The sequence below is a fragment of the Triturus cristatus genome, chromosome 12 (assembly GCF_964204655.1).
Source record: "Triturus cristatus chromosome 12, aTriCri1.1, whole genome shotgun sequence".
Lineage (NCBI taxonomy): Eukaryota > Metazoa > Chordata > Amphibia > Caudata > Salamandridae > Triturus > Triturus cristatus.
In genome coordinates, this window is record NC_140595.1 from 303804169 (window position 1) to 303825219 (window position 21051).

General features: G+C 45.2%; 1 protein-coding gene across 2 annotated transcripts in view; it reads left to right on the forward strand.

Moving 5' to 3' along the window:
* PRMT7 (protein arginine methyltransferase 7) overlaps positions 1-21051 on the forward strand; it is a 654823-nt gene that overhangs the window by 309588 nt on the left and 324184 nt on the right. For both annotated transcript variants that reach the window (XM_085637728.1, XM_085637727.1), the window contains exons 11-12: positions 6452-6535; positions 19221-19268. In XM_085637728.1, the coding sequence (XP_085493854.1) occupies positions 6452-6535; positions 19221-19268 (132 nt within the window). The remainder of the gene's footprint in view (positions 1-6451; positions 6536-19220; positions 19269-21051) is intronic.

The window sequence follows — 21051 nt, forward strand, 5'->3', positions numbered from 1 at the left end:
TACAGGGGGGGTGGAATTTGTCACCTCAATGCAATACACTCCTGCAAATCGGCATCCAGAAGTTAGCCGGTACAGGGTAAGTGGTAAACTGACTCTGGTCCTGAAATTGAAGTATAGTACAACATGCGTGGGAAAATTCACGTGCCAGCCATCACCAAGATAAGACCCTCCTCACCTCATCCTTATGTGGGTGGCTGGTGATGAGAGGGGTATGAGCAGTCCACAGCCATGCAGAGCCTCTCTCGAGGCACACCACTGACATTGGGTAGAGCAGGGACAGTGTCAGCAATAATAATGCTGGACCCTCATGGTGAAGCAGAATGTACAGGGGGGAGGGGAAGCTCCACTACTGGACCCGCCTCACCTCTCTAGATGGGCCAAGGACTTGTGGCCAGGAGAAAAGCATGCGCGACCTGGGCCTCTCCTCCAGGCAGCGAAGGTGGCCGTGAGGCCCAGCAAGGCTCTCCACCAAGGGGGTGCCACCGGCCTCTGCCTCTCATCGTCCCCTGTGCAGTAACGCTTGCCGCCAGGGACTGCTGATCAGGCCCTGGCCTTGGGCAAAGTCTGTGCCCTGAAGGTGAGCATGCCTCTCCCTTGCCCAAAGAAGCGGAAAATGGGAGAGCACCCCCCCCCCCCTACACCGGGATGCGACCGAGGCGATGCACAGTCCCAGTCCCCCTTCCACCACTGCCAATGCTCACCTGCACTCACAGCTATCGCCCAAGTTCCAGGCCGCACTGCTCCAGTCACAGGCCCCCTTCCGCCTTGGAGGCTCTCGGCAGACCATAGCAGCCCTCCTGGCACCTAAAGCAGCCCCTGGGGTCCTCAGACTCTGCGCACTCCACAGAGGCTGCAATGGGGGGGTAGTCCATCTTTAGGATGCGGGTGACTGGCAGCAGGATTGCGGGTCGAGGCACGTAGCAGCACTAGATTGCGTCCGCAATCTTGCCGTGGTTGACGACGCCCCCCATGCAACATTCTCCAGGACCAGAGATTTATGTGTGGGGTGAAGAGTCATGTTGTTTGATATCAAACATGACATATTTTGGGGGTGACCTAATGGAGTTGGCAACCTCGAGTTTGCCCGGGTGCCAGCCCATATTATCCTATGGGTACTGTAGGAAAGTAGGATCTGCTTCTATGGTTTCCCCCACTTTTTGCCTGGTGCTAAGCTGCATTTGACTAGTCTGACTGGGATCCTGCTAATCAGGACCTCAGTTTACCTGCTTTCTCCCTAAATTGTTATGTTCCGTACTTGGGTCCAGCCCAGATTGGATACTGGGGTACCCTTATAAGTCCCTAGTATATGGCACCCAGGGCATAAGTACCCCAGAGGCCTCTCATTGGCTGAAGCTGTTATTATGCCACCCATAAGAGACCATTCAAAATGAACTTCAGGCCTGCCATTGCAACCTGTGTAAGTTGGTGCTTGCATCACTTACTGAAGATATAGGTTTCCCATATCTATGGTCACTGCACTTAAAACCTATAAGTCATCCCTATAGCAGGTTTTGCCATCCTGAAGGCAGGGTGCTTGGTTCTAAGTGAGAGGGTGCCCCTGCATGAACAGGACACCCCTGCAGCCTACTGAGTCCATTCTCCCAGGTTGTCAGTGAAGCAGCCATATACTATATAGAGGGGCACCACTTAATTACGCAATGACCATCTCGAAACTGGCTGCAACTAATCGGATCATGTTTGGTATCAAACATGTTGGAATCATACCCCCACACCAGAAATGGTGTGGGAGGTGTGATTCCAAGCACTGGAAAAGCTCTCCATTAGGCAGTCAGTGTTCCTGGTACTAGCCTTCTTGACCCAAACAACACAAAATGGTTGCTGCCGACCAGATACACGATTCTGATCTCCCGCTGCTGAGCCATCCTCGAGCAGGGGAAGACAGAACAATAGGCATCCTGTCACAGGGAGGTGTGACCACCTCCCAGACAGGATTTAGTGTATTGCGGTGGGCTAGATGAGCTTGCCAGTGCCACTCAGTCTGCATGAGGGGCACATTTGGTGACCCTGTGCATAGTCCAGTACAAACCAGTCCTGGGAGCCGTTGTGTCCCGCTCTGTCGTGAAACTGGACAAAGGACATGGAAGTAAACTCCCCCCCCCCCCGTCCAGACCCTCTCCTGGGAAGTTCCCCTGAAACATTCCAACCCTTCCCCTTGAGTACTTAGGGGCTTACCTGGGTGTAGGTCCCTAGATTCGTCGTGGGATAAGATTCAGATCAGACAACACTTCTTCTTCTACCGTCTGGGCACTCTGGACTTCCCGGGACTTCGTTTGAGCCTGACTTCCTCTCCCTTACAGTCTGCTGCATCATCTGTGCCTGTGCTTCATACAGGAACCCTCCAAGTCCTGTGAAGCATCAAACACACTTGAAGGAATCTCCCTTGGAGTGAAGGAGTCAATTCCCTGCATTCACAGGCACTGCAACTAAGTAGACTAGTCTGCTGATCCTGAGCTCCTCCGGACTCCGTAAGGTTCTGCATCACAGGGGGTGGTTTTCCCCAGCTCCTGAGGCCTGCCCGACCCTCTCACCAAGTTTGAGGCCAGTATCTTTCGTGGGGGTTGCAATAACCAAACCCCTAAGCACTGTGTCAACTTGCAGTTGCAAAGGCTTGTTGGCTTCCTTCCAAGAAGATCTTTGGGCTCCAAGTAGCCCCAACCTCAAGCACCTCCAGTGACCAGAGTCTTCAGCCACACCACATTGTGTGCATCGTGGCCTGCGTCTTTTGTCGAGCTGCTTGAGGTCCTCTCGTGACTCCAGTGCCTCTGGCCTGTTGGTCCACTTGAGGGTCACACTTGTTTCTTTTGGGCTCCCCTGATTGCTCAGGGCCTGCCCTGACCCCCCTGCTTGTGGTGAGTCCCCTGGACCTTGCTGGTCCAGACGTTGCTCCTTCTTCACTTCCTGCGTTGGTTGCATTTGCCACAGCTTGTTGGTGCTCCCGCCAGACACCGACCCGTCAGCACTCGACATCCTTCGTGGGACAGCTCATGCACAGCTCCTGGTCCTCACAGCTGCAGAGTCAAGGCCATCGTCACCCATCCTGCAACACCCGACATTGGAGGGCATTTGTCTTCCAAGTCTCCTGGTCACTCCTGAGTGACATAGACTCTGTCCCCTGTGCTTGCAGGTATCGCTCATCTAGAATCCATCTTCGGATTCAACCGGACACTTTCTCCTTTTTCAGTAGCGTCACTTTCCTCCATTGGGGCGGTTTTCGACACCACTCGTATGCTCCCGGCTTCCCTGGTGTAGGTAACGTGGCTACTAGGGTATCCACAGGTGGGGTGGCTCTCCAACCTTCTGTCTTCCACGTGGTTTCTTCAGGGTCCACTGGGAAGGATCCTTAATCTTTAAAAATCTAACCACGACATACACGTAGACTTGTACTGAGCACATGGTCGTGTTCCCACACAGCACACGCTGTCAGTGTGTTCCCTATCTACTCACATTGGGTGATTCCTTGGGTCCCTAGCACTTCTACATCCTCTCGACATTGCCTTGACCCAAGTTGTGGTTCTTATACCACTTTCTTAGTATATGGTTTGGTCCCCCCTGGGTCCACTGTGTAATACGTGCTATTTACTGTGTTTCTTTGTTAAAGTATTGTGTGCATTGTGTTTATCTCCGTGTAGGAGATATTTGAACGTACTAGAGAGTATTATATAATAAATAAATATTTTTATATATACTTGGTGTGGTTCTTTTAACTGAATCTATACTATAAGATTGCATTCTGTTAAATCAAGCTGCTTTACACTCCTTCTGGACTAAGCCTGAAGGTTGATCTCCACAGCCACCAGTTAGAGAGCTTTCTCAGGTTGTCTAAGACCTCTTAAATCACCATAAGGGTTGTCTGCACTGGTCCAAGGTACCCATTTACATAAGTGGACATCATATACCAGGCCAGGTTCTCACAGGGACATACAAGCTTGAATTTACATGTCCACACCTTTTATATAATCCACCCTGCCTCCTGGGCTCAGGAGGCCTTCCCTACGAGTGACTGGCATATATTAAAATTAATGCATTGGCTTGCCTCACATGGTGGGGGCAAAGTCGAGTTCAAGCAGTTTGCAGTGCTCTTGCAGTCTATAATGGCAGGCCTGCTGTCATCAATTTACTTGGGTTACTCAGGGTGGCACAAACAGTGCTACAGGCTCTGGTGAACTCTTCAACACCCATGCCCTGGGTACCACTGGTACCATATACCTGAGACTGATGAGGGGGTTAAAGTCCTTGCCGATTGGGGTTACCAGTTCACATACATCAGTTTTAAGAATAGAGAACTGGCACTGATGCCTGGTTAGCAGGCTTCAGTGCACTATCCAAGTCGAAGACCAGCATCTAGTAGTCCAAATGGGGGCAAAAAATGGGGGAACATCTGCTTAAAGGGCCTACTTTCACACACTTAGTCCATGATTGAGTGGATTATTGAACCATGTCTCGATGTTATGTATTCAATGTGAGATGAGGATTTTCGACTTGGGTAGGAGACGCTATTCCTTGGGGCCTGAACAAATAGATAAGATGCCAATTGGATGCTAGTGTCCACTGTTCATATCCCCTCTCCGTACTGCAAAAGCGATGGCATGAACCCTGTAACAACTTAGCATTGTTTTCTTTTCTCCCACTTTGGGCTTTGACAGTAAGGACCCACAACTACTAGAGACACCAGTATTATGTACCGTGCTGTTAACAGTCTAAACCAGATCCCAGTAATCCAGCTTTCAGGAAAGATTGAGGTAATTAGGAGGAAGAGCGCTTGTAAGTGAGGTACAACTTCCTGAGATGTGTTTTAGTGCTGTGTTTGATGTTTATGTGTAACTCCTAAGTTTGATTTGCATTATTGTCATTAACAATAATTTTTTTTCTTTTTTTCTTTCTTCCTTTCAGTAATAAACGCAATCTCTTTTCTGATACATTTTACTTGCTTTGTGTACTCAATCAACGGCTAGGCCACCAATTTGAATATGAGTAGCAAAATAAGCATGTCACCTGACCCATCCACTCCATGCACTACACGCTCTAAGTGTTTTAGATTGAATACATTCACGGTAGTCCTTCAGTCTTTTTACCAACAAAAGCGATTTATACATTTTACCACAAAACCAAGAAACCAGCAGAGCCTTTTTAGTCCTAAAGAGGAGACTCTTGAACTGCTTATCATCGCTCATTCGTGCAGCAGAATTTATTTTGTGGATGTAAAACGGTTGTTTTTCATAGCAGTAAGATCTTGTTCAGCTTCTGCTAGTTCGTTAAGTGCATCTAGCGCCAGAGGTCATTCTGCTGCCTTATGACTAACACAGGCATACACAGAGCACAAGGGTCCCAAGTAAATACTACTTTTTTCATTGTTAATGCCAGCTTATTGAGTAAGAACAAGATCTTGCAGAAGAATTTGTAGGGCCCAGGTCCAAAACGTCATGCACGCCCCTCTGTGTTTTTGGCAGCATGAACACCCCCTTAAAAAAAGCCAATTAGTCTATTTAGAAAAGTAACTCCAGCTTATGGTGCTATCAGAAGGTGGCCTCCATTAATTGCTTTAGTCAAAGAACAGGTTTTACATGAATACATTTTTCAGTAGCAAGCCTGGGCCCTGCAAAGTGCAAGACCAAGATCAGGCAGCCATGACTTCCTCACCTTTCCCCCTCCCTTTGATGGCCCTGGTAACAATCTCTACACAACAAGAGAACACATAGAGAGTGCCACTTAAATCTGTTTTTGCTTTTTGATTGAGTGTAGCTGCTGCTAAAATTACACCTGCATGCACATTTATTTTATTATCACATAATCATGCAACTGATGCCCCCATGTCTGTAGTAATCCACAGAAAAAGGCAGCACTTGTGAGAAAACATTTGAAAAAGTATTACTTTCTTTGCACAGTTACTTAAAACCCTTGCAATAATAGCACCGTCGATACAGCCTTAAGATCAGTAGTCGTAATAGACATCACATTTAAGATAAAATCATTACTCATAAGAGCCATTCTTGCACAAAATCCCTACTGAGAATAAATCCATTGAATCAAGATTAAAACATGTAAAGGGATTTAGTGTGTCGATAAAACTCTGGGGCGCACCATAAAATAATCAGTTATAAGTTTTTTAGGAGCGATAGCTGGTTTAGAAAGTGCTGGGCGAGGAAATAGTATGTCTTCCAGGTTTCTCACACATTTTCCACACCATGTAAGCATTTGAGTGTCTGGCACTTGTGTTTGCAAAACAGATGAGGGTAGCTTGACTGAATTCTATAGGTTCTGTCTTCTTTTTGCATATTTTTCCTTTTGAGAAAACACCTCAACACTTCCATTATACAAAGCCCAACCTTAACATTAACCCATATACATGCTTAAAATTTCCTTCTGAAAATTTCCTTTATGAAGCGTCTCACTCTGGGGACAGGTGTTAAAATGTCCTATTTTCTTTTCACAGGTGCTGAAAGCTGACAGCGTGTGCCTGTGTATAAGTGATGGCAGCTTGCTTCCTGTGTTGGCTCACTGCCTGGGGGCAGAGCAGGTACTGCTATCCTTCTCGTCCGCCTTCCTATTCTGTATTGATCTTTTGTATGTTTTGAACAGAAACATGAGTTTAATAAAAGTCATGTGTGTTCATCCTTGAGGACTGGGTAATACTGTTAATACATGTTAAAATGAATTAACTTTGGCACCTAATGGTGAATAACAGGTAAGGAACAGCAGAGTGAGTCTTTTAAAAATGTACATTCATGGTACATTTGTTTTGTGTTTCATTTTACCTCCACCAGAACGTTGTAAGCAAATTTTGGATCTGTGGGCGGGCTAATCCAACTTTGAAGTTGCTGCCATCCCAACTCCAGAAAGCCACCTTCTTTGTAGTTGTAGGAGCATCTCCACTCCGGCAGCATTCATCTGTTCACCCCTTTGCTTTAACAGTGTCTGAGGGAGTGCGTGCAGTGGGATGTCACTAACCCTACCCACCACGTTGTAGCAAGAGGTCTTCTCCCTGGGACCCAAATTCTTTTCCTAAATAAGAGGCCAGGTGGGTAGAGTGTTAACATTCTCATGGTATAGACATAAATGTACCTGGTGATGGTCTCTTTAATATTGCCCAGTCTTCAACATTAATTATCCTTTCTAGTAAAGAACCAGCAAGGTAAAGGTCAGAGTGATATTTGCAACTTGGGATCCACTGTAGAGTCACATGCTTATTTTGATATTATCCATGCCGGAAAGGTGACAAGATCCAGGAATGTTTTGTTCAAAAGAAAAAGAGCGTTTCTATCCATTGACTATGTGAAGAATAGACAAGCTTGAGGCTACATGAGATCAGAGGCTTTGAGGAACTGTGGCAGAGCATCACATTATTTTGACTTTTCTGCGACTAGTAGAGAAAGCCTGAATAATTTACCATTTCTGGAGGGTGACTCAATTTTGGCTGGGTTTGATCCTCCCTTTGTTTGATTTCACTGGTAGCACTTTGCTGCTGTTATCATTTTCAGTGGGTTTTTTATAAACAATATAATATATAATAATCCATCATATCCGACGCCACTAACAAATCTAGTAGACCCAATGCACTAATACTCCCATGGTCTGCACCCATTCTCAGTGTGTATAGAATTGGTAGAAGAACAGACTGCTGATTGCAGACCGAGAGCCTGCTTGAAAACTCCCAATAGTTGTGGTGATTTAGGTGAACACATAGCCAGTTTCAGAATGGTGCGGGAAACAGTTTTAAAGTTAACTCACAAGAAATAGGCATATCCATTTTCAATGTTAGCACTTATGAAGAAATATTGTCAGTTTAAATGGCGAAACTAGTGTATAACAACTAAACTCCACTCCATCGCTTCCGGAGTAGAGAGGAGCCACACAGCACCACCCAAGGGTTTGCAGAAGCATTGCTGAGGTTTCCTGAACGTCTGGCACCTAGGGAGTATTGTTAGGGGAGAAATCTGTCTTTCGATAGAGTACCTGTTAGACCTGTCAGCCCTTTGGGTGGTCCCTCCTCATCATTATTTATTTTGTCCCACTTTTGCCTCAAACCCTGTTTGAATTTTTCCTTTTTGGGAACCACCAGACTTTTTCGTGTTGCTGCAGATTCAGGGAGCCATTTTATCTACCCCTGAAACTTCTGTCTGAGGGCCTGGAGCACAAAATGGTGGCCACCTGTGACATCACCAGCATCCACTGGAACCTACCAGCACCTTCCAGAACATTCCAGAACCCTGTGACCGTTGGAGGCGGTTTAGAATGTTGGGAAGCTAAGACAGAGAGTTGGCAGTTGGAGCTGGCGGTTGGCACCTGACTGGTGAAGAGAGAGCAGCAGAAACCTGAAGGAGGAAGGAGTGAGGCAGCAGGGGTGGAAACTTGTGCCTGGAGTGGGGTCCATAAACCCACCCTTGATACTAGTCCCTACTGACTGAGCCCGGCCTGGAGCCCTGTGTGGGAAGAAGTAAGAAAAACCATCTTAAGGACCTGGACAGCAGGAACAGGCCTTAGAAGTCAAGGAAGCAAGTACCTGACCTGTTTATTGGTTTCCCTGGAGCCGGACGTCGAGTAGCCTGGAGACCTGGAGCCTGAGGTGGAGAAGCGGCGCTGACTGGAGAAGCAGACGTCGTACCCAGAGCCGCCAGAGATCGTGAGAGGGCGCCGACAGAGGACGTGAGGAGTACCAGAGGTCGAGGAGGAAGTTAACCAAGGTCGAGTGAGCGGTGTCGACGGGGGAGTGAAGTCCGCCCTCCGGAGTCGCCGGAGACCGAGGTGAAGTGTACCGGAGGTCGGGAGTGGAGATCGCACTCCGCAGTCGCCGGAACCTGAGAGAATCGTGCCGGAGGTCGGGAGTGGAGGTCGCACTCCGGAGTCGCCGGAAACCTGAGGAGAGGAGCACCGGAGGTCGGGAGTGAGGATCGCACTCCGGAGTCGCCGGAAGTCGACATCGAGCCAAGGCCGGCCGACGTCATCGAAGCTGAGGTCGCCATCGGACCGGAGCCGCCCGAAGTCGACATCGAGTCAAGATTGCCCGACGCCATCGAATCGGAGGTCGAGATCGAGCCGAGGCCGCCGACATCGAACCGGAGCCGCCTACCGGCGTCGTCAGGAACTGACATTGTGCCGAGGCCGCCGACATCGAACCGGAACCGCCGCACGGCGTCGACCCGACTCCAGCGGCGTCAGAGCATCAGAAAAAGGGCAGTAAGTGGAGTAGAGGGCGCCAAAGGCCCTGTGGAATCCTAAGAGACTACTCTAGGGGTTAGAGAGGTGCTGGAACCAGCTGGACTGTGCCAGGGGAGAGCTGAGACTAATTTAGAGGGGTTGTGTAGAGTGAGAGAGCCAGGTCTCTGGTATTCCCCCCTTGATCTACCTCAGTTTAGGCCTCAGCCTTGTCCAAGCCAGGGAGTAGACACCCTCAAGCCTTCCACATCCCCACAAGCTGTGCCTGGGCCAAATCAGCCCTTAGGAACTCAAATGTGATCTGATTCTATGAGTGTCACTGTCAGCTTTTAATTATTTATTAGGGGCACTGTATTTATTGTATGTAACCTATTTATTGCTTCACAGTATTTATTGATGCACAATATTTATTGGTTTACAGTATTTATTGCCTCAGAATATTTAATTGCCTGTATGTATTGCACTTATATTTATGCCTTTAATATTTATGATCACCCCTATTTATTGAATCATTAAGCCAGTATTTATTTGACCTGCACTATTTAAAAAGTTTTGTATATTGTGATTGTGTATTATTTATCTAATCAGCAACTAAGAGAAAAAGAAGATAAAGAAAGATATTTTCATAATTTTTACGGTGTAGAGTCGTTTTTGGAACGGATGCACGCATGGTTATTGTATGGGTATGTCGTATGCTTAGCACGGTGCCTGATTCCTGACCACTCGAGCCAAGCTACCACTGTATGTCCTGGAAATACTCCGTTACCCCCAACCCTTACCGGTGTGGGAGCGGAGTAGATTTCTAACAGTACCCATCAGAGAGAGCAGTACCGAAGGCAAGCAACTTCTTCAGGTAGTGTGGGAATTTCCCCACCCGGACATAAACTGTTTTCTCTTTTGTTTGAATAGGGTTGTTGGATGTGGTGTAATGTGTGAAGTCTTCATGACAGCTTACCATCCATGTCCTTGGTCATAAAAGTGTGACGGAGACTATATTTCCTTTAATCACCATATGCCCACAACCCATATCAATGAGGACATTAAGGCCTCAATGATTGATGGATATGGGCGCTATAAACCAGGGGTCCTTCTTCTCCAATACAACAACTGGCCCCTGAAGCGTAGTTGAGGTCTTTGGGTTCTGGGGCATTGTGCTGAGGACATTGACACTCACTGTGGTCCCATTTGTTGCATTCATATAATTGATTCCTGAGGCAACTGTGATAATGTATTGTTGCCCCACCACAAAACGGAACCTGGGTTTCTTTGTAATGGCAGACTAGTTTCCAGGAAGGGTCTGAGAATAACATTTATCTGAGCCTGAAAGGATGGTGCGAGTTGCGACATAAATGTGGGTATAAAATCAAGGGTCAGCACATGACCCGTCTATGCCTTCTGTAATGTTTAAGTTGGGATGTTGTTTTATCCATCTCGGCAAAGTGTGAGGTAAAGCTTCACTAAACTGTTCTAAAAAATACATAAAGCAAAATGTTATTTATTGATGAGGTTGTAACCACTGAATGGTTAATTCTTGTGACCAGTAATATAGCGAGCATGTGCTCTCTCCTGGTATTCAGGTCTGCATTGAGTCAGTAAAAATCCAACAACTTTTAACCAAAAGAGAGGCAAATACATAAATATATATAACACAATAAAAATGTCTAGCATCCTGATACAAACAAGACATACTGACATATACTAAACACCATAATAATTCATAGATATAAATAAAATGGTCCACCTAGCCATAACAGCATCAAATGTAAATCATATAATTCAAAGGCAAATTATTCTAGATCACAAATCGTTCCTCATTCTTTTCCCAGTTTGCATAAAATTTGCAAGTGCCCAGCACACATGTGCTGATGGCACCAATCGAATATATAGCAGCATATGTCTGCATTGACGAAAGTTAGCTCTCTTTAGTATGGGTAGCAGGTATCTTCTTATGGGCACAAAAGAATCAAACGTGTATAATTGTGTGGCAATGTACTGTGGAGCTGATTGGTCTATGACCTAAGAAGGTCAGAATGTGGCATGGATTCCAGTGTGGAATCAGAAGGGCTATCGTGGGGGTTCTGTAAGTGGGAGTTGGAGATGAGCTGTTGGTGGATGAGGTGCCAATAAATCCACTTGAGGAGTCGGTTGAGGAGTATGTTTCGGCTCTGAGGAAGCTTGCTTCTTCTTGCAAATTTGGTTCTGCTGTGGAGGAGAGGATTAGGGATCAGTTTGTGTTGAGGTGTGCGCATGATGATATCAGGAAAGAACTCTGGTTGAAGGATGAACCTCCACTTGAGGAGGTTATTACTATTGCCAAGCAAGTTGAGCACATGAGGAAGTGTGTGGACGAGTTGAATGAAGAAAAGTGTAAAAGTGAAGAAAAGAGTAAAAGTACTGTGGTTGAAAATAAAATAGAAGAAGTGGTATGTCAAGTACAAAAGAGGGAGGTTAAGGGTAAAGATACTAGTATATCTATGCCTAGCAATGTAATCAGTTCTCCTGTTGGAGGAAAACCTGTGTGTTTTAGATGTGGACGTTTTGGACATTTTGCTAATTCACCTTATTGTCCGGGACTGAGAGCCATCTGCAACATGTGTGGTCGGAAAGGGCATTTCGCTAAATGTTGCAAGGGTAAAGGCAATAAAGATAACAGTGTAACTGCAAGGAATCAGCCTGAAGTAAAGGTTGTCACATTTCAAGTTGATGCGAGTATAAGTGATCACCCTTCTCATGTGGTGGATATAGAAGGGGTACCCCTTAATTTTAAGTTTGATTCCTGTTCGCACCTGACAATTATTGGAGAGGATGTTTTTATGCAACATTTTGTCAATAAGGTGAAATATTTCAAGAATGACCTTTCTCCCATGGGGTATGGTGGTTTACCTATAAAAATGTCTGGATATTTTGTGGCCACCATTGAACTTTGTGGGAAGATGATCGCGGGGAAGATATATGTTGCTAAGCGGGGTGATTCTCTTATGGGTTGGCCTCATCAACGTCTATTGGGGGTATGGTTAAACCCAAATGCCTCTCCACAGGTACAGGTACAAGCGGTTGGGGATACCTCTCTCAAGTTTGTAGAACAGTTTGCTGACATATTTAAGGATACTTTGGGGTGTCTTAAGGGATACAAACACCACATCAAAGTGAGAGTAGGAGCGGTACCTGTAGTGGCAAAAGTAAGGAGGATTCCGTTGAATGAACAAGCTGGTGTTCAGAAGGAGATAGATAAATTGGTGAAAGCAGGCATAATTGTACCGGTTGAAGCCACAGAGTGGTTGGCTCCGATAGTCGTGGCCAAGAAGGCCACTGGCGAAATTCGACTTTGCATTGACTTGAGGGCATTGAACAAAGAAGTCATAGTGGATAAGTTTCCCTTACCGAACATTGATGAGATGGTTGGTACGTTGGGTGGGGCGAAATTCTTTTCAACTCTTGATCTGGCCTCGGCGTACCATCAAGTTGTGTTAGATGATTCCTCCCAGGATCTCACGGCTTTTGTTACTCCTATGGGTACTTTTAAATTTTGTAGAATGCTGTTCGGGCTTGTGTCGGCGGCTTCTGTGTTTCAACGAATTATGTCACACATTATCAGAGGTCTTAGTGGAGTTAAATGCTATCAGGATGACCTTTTGATTTTTGGAAACACCTTACAAGAGCATGATTGTCGGGTTTTGGCTGTCTTGCAACGCCTAAGGGAAGCGGGTCTTACTCTTAGGAAAGATAAGTGTAAATTTGGGTTGCAGGAGGTAAATTATCTTGGACATTGTATAACTGGACATGGAATTTTTCCCAAGAAGGAGTTGGTAGAATCCATCATGAATGTTTCTGTGCCGGTTAACAAGGAAGAATTGCTTTCTTTTCTTGGTATAGTAGAGTTTTACGGTAAATTTATCCCTGGTTATGCAAGTAAAACTCATGCTTTGAGTAAATTGACTGTAAAAAATGCGGAGTTTTTGTGGTCAAGTGAGTGCGAGGAGGAGTTCCTTTTGATCAAGAAGGAGTTGAGTAAAGCGCCAGCTCTTCATGCGTTTGTGCCTAGTGATCCGACGGTTATTATGACAGATGCTAGTGAAAAAGGGTTGGGGGCAGTGCTGCTTCAAAAGAAGGATGGAGTGGATTGCTTGATTGCTTGTGCTTCAAGGTGCCTAAGAGGGTCTGAAAGGGGTTATTCAGTTATAGAGAAAGAGTCCCTAGCTATATTTTGGGCTTTAAGGAAGTTTAAAAATCTGGTGTGGGGTGTAAAGGTCTGTGTTTTGTCGGACCATAAGCCCTTAAAGGAGGTGTTTTCTAAGAAAGGTCTGGACTCCATTTCTTCTAGAATAAGGAAATGGATTATTTCTTTACAAGAATTTAATTTTGAAGTTGATTACATTCCAGGTGTGGTCAATAGGTCTGCTGACTGTCTTTCTAGGTTGGTTGATCTTAAAGGGAGCAATGAGGAGGATGGTGAGGAAGATAATGAGGTGGTTAATGTCTGTGAAATCACGGATGGTACTGTCACCCAAGAGGATTGGAATACGGAGATCAAAAAGGATGATGAAATTTCAAGAGTGATGGTGATGTTGAGGGAAGGTAAACGGTTGGAGAAACCGTGGAGTTTAGTTTCTGATGAGCTTTCTGTGGTGGACGGCTTACTTTCGAGGGGCATGAGGTTGGTTCCGCCGTTGGGTATTAGAGAGAAATTGCTCAATTTTGCCCATATTGGTCATCTTGGGATTGTCAAGACTAAGGAACTGTTGAGGTTGCAGTTTTGGTGGCCTGGCATGGATATGGAGATAGAGAGGTTGGTTCGAGAATGTCCTGAATGCTGTGCTAGTGATAAGATTTTGAAGACTAAACAAACCCCAATGGTGTGCAGGAAGTTACCTGATCATCCTTGGGATGAGGTTTCTATTGACATTGTTGGTCCTTTGCATGGGGTTTGTGACACTCCATATCTAATAGTGGTTCTGGATTTATACTCTAGGTGGGTTGAGGTAGGTGCTGTTAGGGATGTGTCTACGGTGTGTGTCATCAGGTTTTTGCAAGAGATTTTCAACAGAGAAAGTTTTCCTAACAGTATTCTTTCGGACAATGGGCCTCAGTTTACCTCTGGTGAGTTCAAAGATTTTATGGTGAGATGCGGTATTCAACATAAAAGGTGTGCCATATATCATCCCGAAGCTAATGGTGCAATAGAAAGGGTCAACAAGACTCTTAAGGAGAGTATTCAGTTGGCAAGAGCTAGTGGGTTGAATTGGAAGGAATCTCTTCAAGATAGAATTTTGGCTTACCGTGTGTCCCCTCATTCAACTACTGGGAGATCTCCTTTTGAGTTATTTAAAGGGAGAGTACCTAATACTTTGTTGTGTCCTGGTTGGATGAGGTTAAACAAAGGTTTTGTTGATAATCAGGTAGGGAGGTGGAGGGATAGAGAGATAGAGAAGCAGTCTTTGAGGAAATGTTATGTTGATGATAAGAAAGGTGCCCAATTTCAGGTGGTGAAGGTTGGGGATTTGGTTAAGATAAGAGCTCCTGTGGGGTGTCAACCTTGGTCGAAATATACTAATGTAAGACCTGTGGTTAAGGTGTTCAACAACGCTGTTAAAACAAGTGATGGCAGGATTTGGAACAAGAGTCGTGTTGTAGTGGTTAATCCTGTTGTTTCTGTTGGTCAAGCAGATAGCGACAGGTTAATCTCCGGTCCTGGGTCCTCTGTTCCTTTGTCCTCTGGTTCTAATTTGCCTGGGGTCTTGAGGGGCATCCGGGAAAGAAGTCAAAGGGTGCGCAGACTTCCTCTGTATATGAAGGACTATGTTAGGTCATAGGTTGGTTCTGTTGAGTGTGGGGAGGCCCATTTGCATATGCATATGTCACATGTTAATGTTTTACTGTGAAGTTTTTTCTGTTCATTTTAGTAACATGTTACTCTCTATCTTGATTTTGTGTGATACTTTCTTTTGTTTATTACCATTTGCAATTTTGTTATTATTATTGTTGAGGGGGAAGATGTGTGGCAATGTACTGTGGAGCTGATTGGTCTATGACCTAAGAAGGTCAGAATGTGGCATGGATTCCAGTGTGGAATCAGAAGGGCTATCGTGGGGGTTCTGTAAGTGGGAGTTGGAGATGAGCTGTTGGTGGATGAGGTGCCAATAAATCCACTTGCTTAACTACTTGACCTGCCTCCTACTTATTCATATCCTCGGACACTACAAATTGCTTGCTGGGAATGAGAGTTACATGGACACACTGGCAATTGCCTGATATAAGACGGAGCTATTCGAAAAACAACTTAAGGATGCACTGTGTTCAATCTGAGGTGCATCAACGGAATCCTATGTTGCTGTTTCCGACCCAAATAAGATAGGGCTAGATGTCTAGACATGTCCGAATAAGCATATACGTTGGAACTGTACTTTTCACAGTCTCTGTATGCTCCCTCTCTTACCGGCACATGGCAAATAATTTTAATCTAACTGTGTATTTGCATACAGAGGTGAGAGACTCAGGTTCACTATATAACTTGGGCATATTCAACTCAAGGCTGAGTTCCTTTATGTATGCTAATCAGGGTATTTTCAAGGCATTGCTTGTACTTAAGCAATCTCGAAATACTAAGCGGTTTAAAGTGCCCCTTTCCATGGGGTCGTAGCTTAATATAATCAGTGATGCAATCTATACTCCGCTCTGAACAGTTACCGTAACTCTGAGGGATGGATGACAACCTTTTCAAATAACCATCTTCTGAATGCCCTCAGACCCCATACCCCTGTACCATAGGTAGCAATCGATACATATTTCACCTTATATACTGCAACTAGTTCTTTCGGGGGTCTCCTCCTAATTTTGAGGCAAACTTGAATTGGGCCTCGATAGAGTTTGCAAAAACAGCCGCCCTGTTACTCACTATAGAGTTCCAATTGCCCCTATCATTAAACAAAACCCCCAAATATGGAAAGGTGGGAACAAATGTGATTTTGCAGCAGTTCACAAAGAAATGTCACATTTTACGTTTCTTGGGACCTAGAACCATTACTTGTCTTCGACTGATTAATAATAAGGTCTAGATCCTCCACAAAGAGACCAAATTTGTCAAAAAGCCTCTGGAGGCCAAGCAAGGTCTGAGCTAGCACCACCAGCTGTACAGAAGGTCTGGTATATGACGCAAGCCCGCTTTTGGTACAGCCAGACAAAAACTGAAAAGATACTTATCAAGCCCGTTAATATAGAGGGTAAATAGAAAGAGGACAAGTACAGTTCTGCGTTCAAAATATATTACGGTATTAGACGTACATGCAGGTTTTCGGGAGCAGAGCGGCTGCCGTATCGGGCTTTACGTAGCAGCACCACACATGCAGGGCATAGGAAACGTTAAAGAAAAGACACGCAAGCCCTCATAGTTGGCAATAAGGACAACTGTAAATTCAACTTACTGATCGCACATGAAACCAAGTACGAGAATTATTACTTGGTAACGTCTCAGGTTACTCAATATTTTGGGCAAGAACTTACGTGGATGAGGCTCAATGACTTAGCAATTGATTCCCGGATACAGGGACACGCTTTTTGATTACCTTCGGGTCAGAAATACAACCGAAACTGAGGACTTGAAACACAGGAGTTTATCCCTGAAGAAGTTGCGGAATACTATCATGAGATTCGCTACGAAACACGCGTTGGCTAAGGCTGTAAAAAGTCCCATTGGAATACAATAGGGACTGAGCACAAAAAGACAAGAAGCATTAAAACTAAGCGAAAGACCAAACAGCAGATTGTTTTATTACTACTACTAGGTAACTCTCATTTTACACTGCAGGCGTGTGCAGGGGATGTTTGTGTACTTTGTTTGCGGTTCTGTCCGCTTGTTGGGGAGAGGGGTAGTTCTCCCTACCTCTTTGCACCGCACACACACCACGTTTCACTTAATAGTTTTGCATACTACGTTAGAGCGCCATTAACCTATTAAACTGACCACCAACTTTGTAATACGACCCCTGGTATTTGGAATGGAATTATCATCCAAGGCAGATCCCTTGAGGTACCAAACTTTAAAGGAATATGAATGGCTAGTTAAGGTCACAGGTTGGCTGTGGGACCCACACAAACCCACCAGTTTCCATTGCAACTGTGATATTGGGACTTTGTCTAGTGTCCAGTCACATCCTCGAACTGTCTTGTTTCAGGAACCGTAAGGGCTAGTCTTAGCTAATGGAACACTGACCAAACAATTAAGTTGAAAAACATCAGTTCCCTTTTGGGCGAGAAACAGGATGAATATGCTTTAGCAAAGTATTGGATGGCACAAGGCTATTTAGGGTGGTTTAGACCTACCACACTTGCAGTCCTGAAATGTCTCCTGCCCATCCTCCCTAAGAATTGCTGGGTTGTAAGGTCTTCGTAGTTCCTAAGCACACCACAGACTCACTTCCTCAGGCATTTCTATATTCCAATTAAATACATCTGTGACACTGTTCTTTGTGGGTCACTGTTTCTCAGGCCCTGCATTGTACCACCAACTCAATCATCTCGGGCACCTCCAGCCTGAGGTGAAGTGTCATAAACACTCCCTTGTCCTCTTAGGACCTTCCACTGGCAGCCACAGATGCGCTCAGACACCACAGCCAACACAGTTAAACGCATCCACCTACTGAAACTGCCTCCACCAGTCACAGATCTTTCCCATGCTACCATCCACCCTGACAGCCACAGTCTCACCTCAAGAACATCTTTGCTAGCTACCATCCTCCCTGCACACTCATAGATCAGATGTGTGGCGGAGGAGTTATGATACAGCAGCAGTTCCTGAAGGCAAGCGTTTTGGCACCGTAGTCATCAGGTTCATTTGATCCCGCATGTCTGGTTTCTTTGACTCAATATATTTGAATCTATTGAGGCTAGTCAAATGACTGTCCAATTTGTGTTTATATAACTTTCGCGGGGTATGGTGCTTCATTGCCTCACTTTGTATTTTTTCTCTTTGGATAGCCCCACTTCCAGTAGAGCACAGTATATGCAGCAACTGCATAACACCAACAATACTCATTACACAATACAGCTCATTGCTAAATCATGCTCTATTAATTTCAAATGCATTATCTCTTCTCTCTGGGTGGTTTGATTCTAAAACCACATTGTTACCCTCTTTCTGCCTGCATGATTACCTTGATTGTCTCCAAAAAAAATTGTCTACTCACTTTTCACCACATTACCCTGACCCCAGCCTGCACCCCATGACTTACCATCCCATGGACCATTGAATAACCTTTCACACCACTGAATACATTCCTACCTCACTCATTTCCTAGTACACTTAAAAACTGTTTTGGACAGGTGCGTTCTACAAAAAGAATATTGAAAGATTCAGGATTGAGAACCTTAAAAAAGAAACCAAATTGGACCAAAAATGCTTTAACAGGGAAGGATATTGTGACCCTTGGCTTTAGGATGCATAGAAGGAACCCTGGCACAGAGAAACACATGAACTGGGGACACCGAGCCAAGTAGAATACTGTTCAGAACCAGAAAGGAATGGGGCACCCTAATCCAGCTAGATAATGCACCTAATACAATGTATAAAGGAAAGATGAGGCCGCATTACTCATAAGCCAACTATAGGCTTTAACACCAGAACTTCACAAGAATAGTTAGCAGCTTACACCGCCACTCCATGCACAGAAAGAAAAGGCTGTAGCTTGTATGAATCTGGTGAAACTCTAAGCTGCAGGATGCACTTTCACAGCTGACTCTGGTTAGATGGAGGATCAAATACCCTGCAACTCCACTGCTGCACAGCCTATAGAGACAACTGAAAGATATATTCTCTCAAATGAGTCTGTATGTTTGAACACAATATCAGTGCCCTCCCACCACGTATCCCATCTGCAGGTTGGACCCTACACTCCTTGCAACCTACAGCCACTGACAAGATTGGCATCAAGGTGCAAAGAGACCAAGTAATTGGTGAATGTGTATATATAAAAACTAATACACAATAGTACAAAATGTTGGATTCGGTTTTGGATTTGTTATATTATTGAAGGGTCTTCTTTTTTTATATTCTTCAGGTTTTTACTGTTGAGAACTCTACCGTGTCTCATCACCTCATGGAAAAGGTAAGTTGTGGCTTTTATTTTGCAACAGAGAGATTATCTTATCAATTGCATTTTTTCTAGCACTTAAAATACCTTTTCTAGATATAGCTGTTTACATTTTTTTTAAAGTAGCACTTTATGCTATTACTAGTTGCTTTCTTGTTATCCTAGAGAACAGCAGAACGTAGAAGGAAGGAGATGCTTAACTTACCTGTCTATTGATCATTTTCCAGAATAATAGGAAGATGTTCCAAGATATAAAGTCGAGTAGGAAGGAGGTCCTAAGCCCGTCCATACTTAACAAAAATATACCTGGTCTTTCACTTTGTTTTCTTCACTTGGGAACAGTTCTTAAGGGTTTGTGAGAAGTGCTGCCAAAGATATTACTTGGTAGTCAGAACATCTAAGTTTGGCATTTCTTGAAGGCTATTTACATTTTTGTGATAAATTTTGGTAAAGAGTTTGCAATAATTCATACAAATATATGATAAATAGTGCCAAAAGATGATTTTTGGCTCTAGGATTCATGATAGACATTTCTGTGTCCGTTCAGCTTTACCTTTGACTTGCAGGATGTTCAGTATTGTTGGGTTGATACAAGTGGTCAACCAGAAATCGGGAATCTTTCACTGATTTCCCCTTTGCTCCTCTGAGGCAATACTTCAGGTGATCTTTAAAATGATTCCATTGCCTTTATGCCATCTTGGGTCATTGTTGGGTCTATGTTATATAAATAATGCAGAATATCTTTCGGATACTGGGTCGCCCTTTACTTCTTTTAAATTTCTGAGGACCGAAGCATAGTTTTGATGCACAAGATCATCACATTTTGAAAGCTAGGCATGTACACTGCCTAGCTTATTTCAAGACCCTCCTCCAGAACATACTCCACAGCCCCAAGGTCAGTCCATTCTACATGTGCAGATGAAGTTAGACATGTTTTAACTAGCCATGAATGGAGTCTCTTGCTCACTCTTTCATTGGTACATATGTACCTTTTTTGTGGTTTGGTAAGGCAGTTCCATGGTCTTTTGCACATGCCACCGGTCACCAGCTTCAATAATATCAGTGCAGCAGGCAGCTGTTCATTTCAGCTGACCAGTTAAGGTCTTCAACCCCCCATTCTCCATGTTTCATTGTTCATTCATTCTGTCAGTGTATGGTCTGTGGAATCATTTACTCTGGTAACTGGATGTCTTTGCTTTCTGTCCCCCCCGAACGTCCTGTACTGTTGGGCACAATGCTTCGAGATAGATAGGCTCAGAAGGGGGACTTTTTAGTTCTAGACAAGTCTACTAGGTCTGTGGACTATGTAAGTGATTATCTTCAAGGAGGTATTGGATGTTTTTTCGAAGATAGTTTAGGTCTACTCGTTACATACTCCCTGTTGGACCCGGCCTCGTGGCGTGGCCCGTTCCGACCCATAGCAACACCACACCTGATCCCCCACCCCGTAGCAATACCACACCTGATCCCCCACAGAACCCGGGGCTACCCCCGTCCTTCCCTCCATCTTCCCGACACCGGGCCCCCTCCCTACTCCATCGGCCTCGCGGCCTCGCGGCCTCCAGTGACCAGGCCCTGCACCCCAGATGGCCGCCCTCGACGCAAGCGCAACCCCGGCCTAGTCGCGCCATGCCGGCTGAGAGGAGAGAGAGCTCCCGGTGAGCAGGAGAGGGAGGAGCAGTTTCACTCACACCTCTGGCCTCCTCTCCAGAGATGGTTTCGATCGCCCTCCGGCCACCCTGAGGGCTGGCTCCTCACCTGCTGCGTGTCTGGGATCCCTCCCGACCCCGCCTTGAAA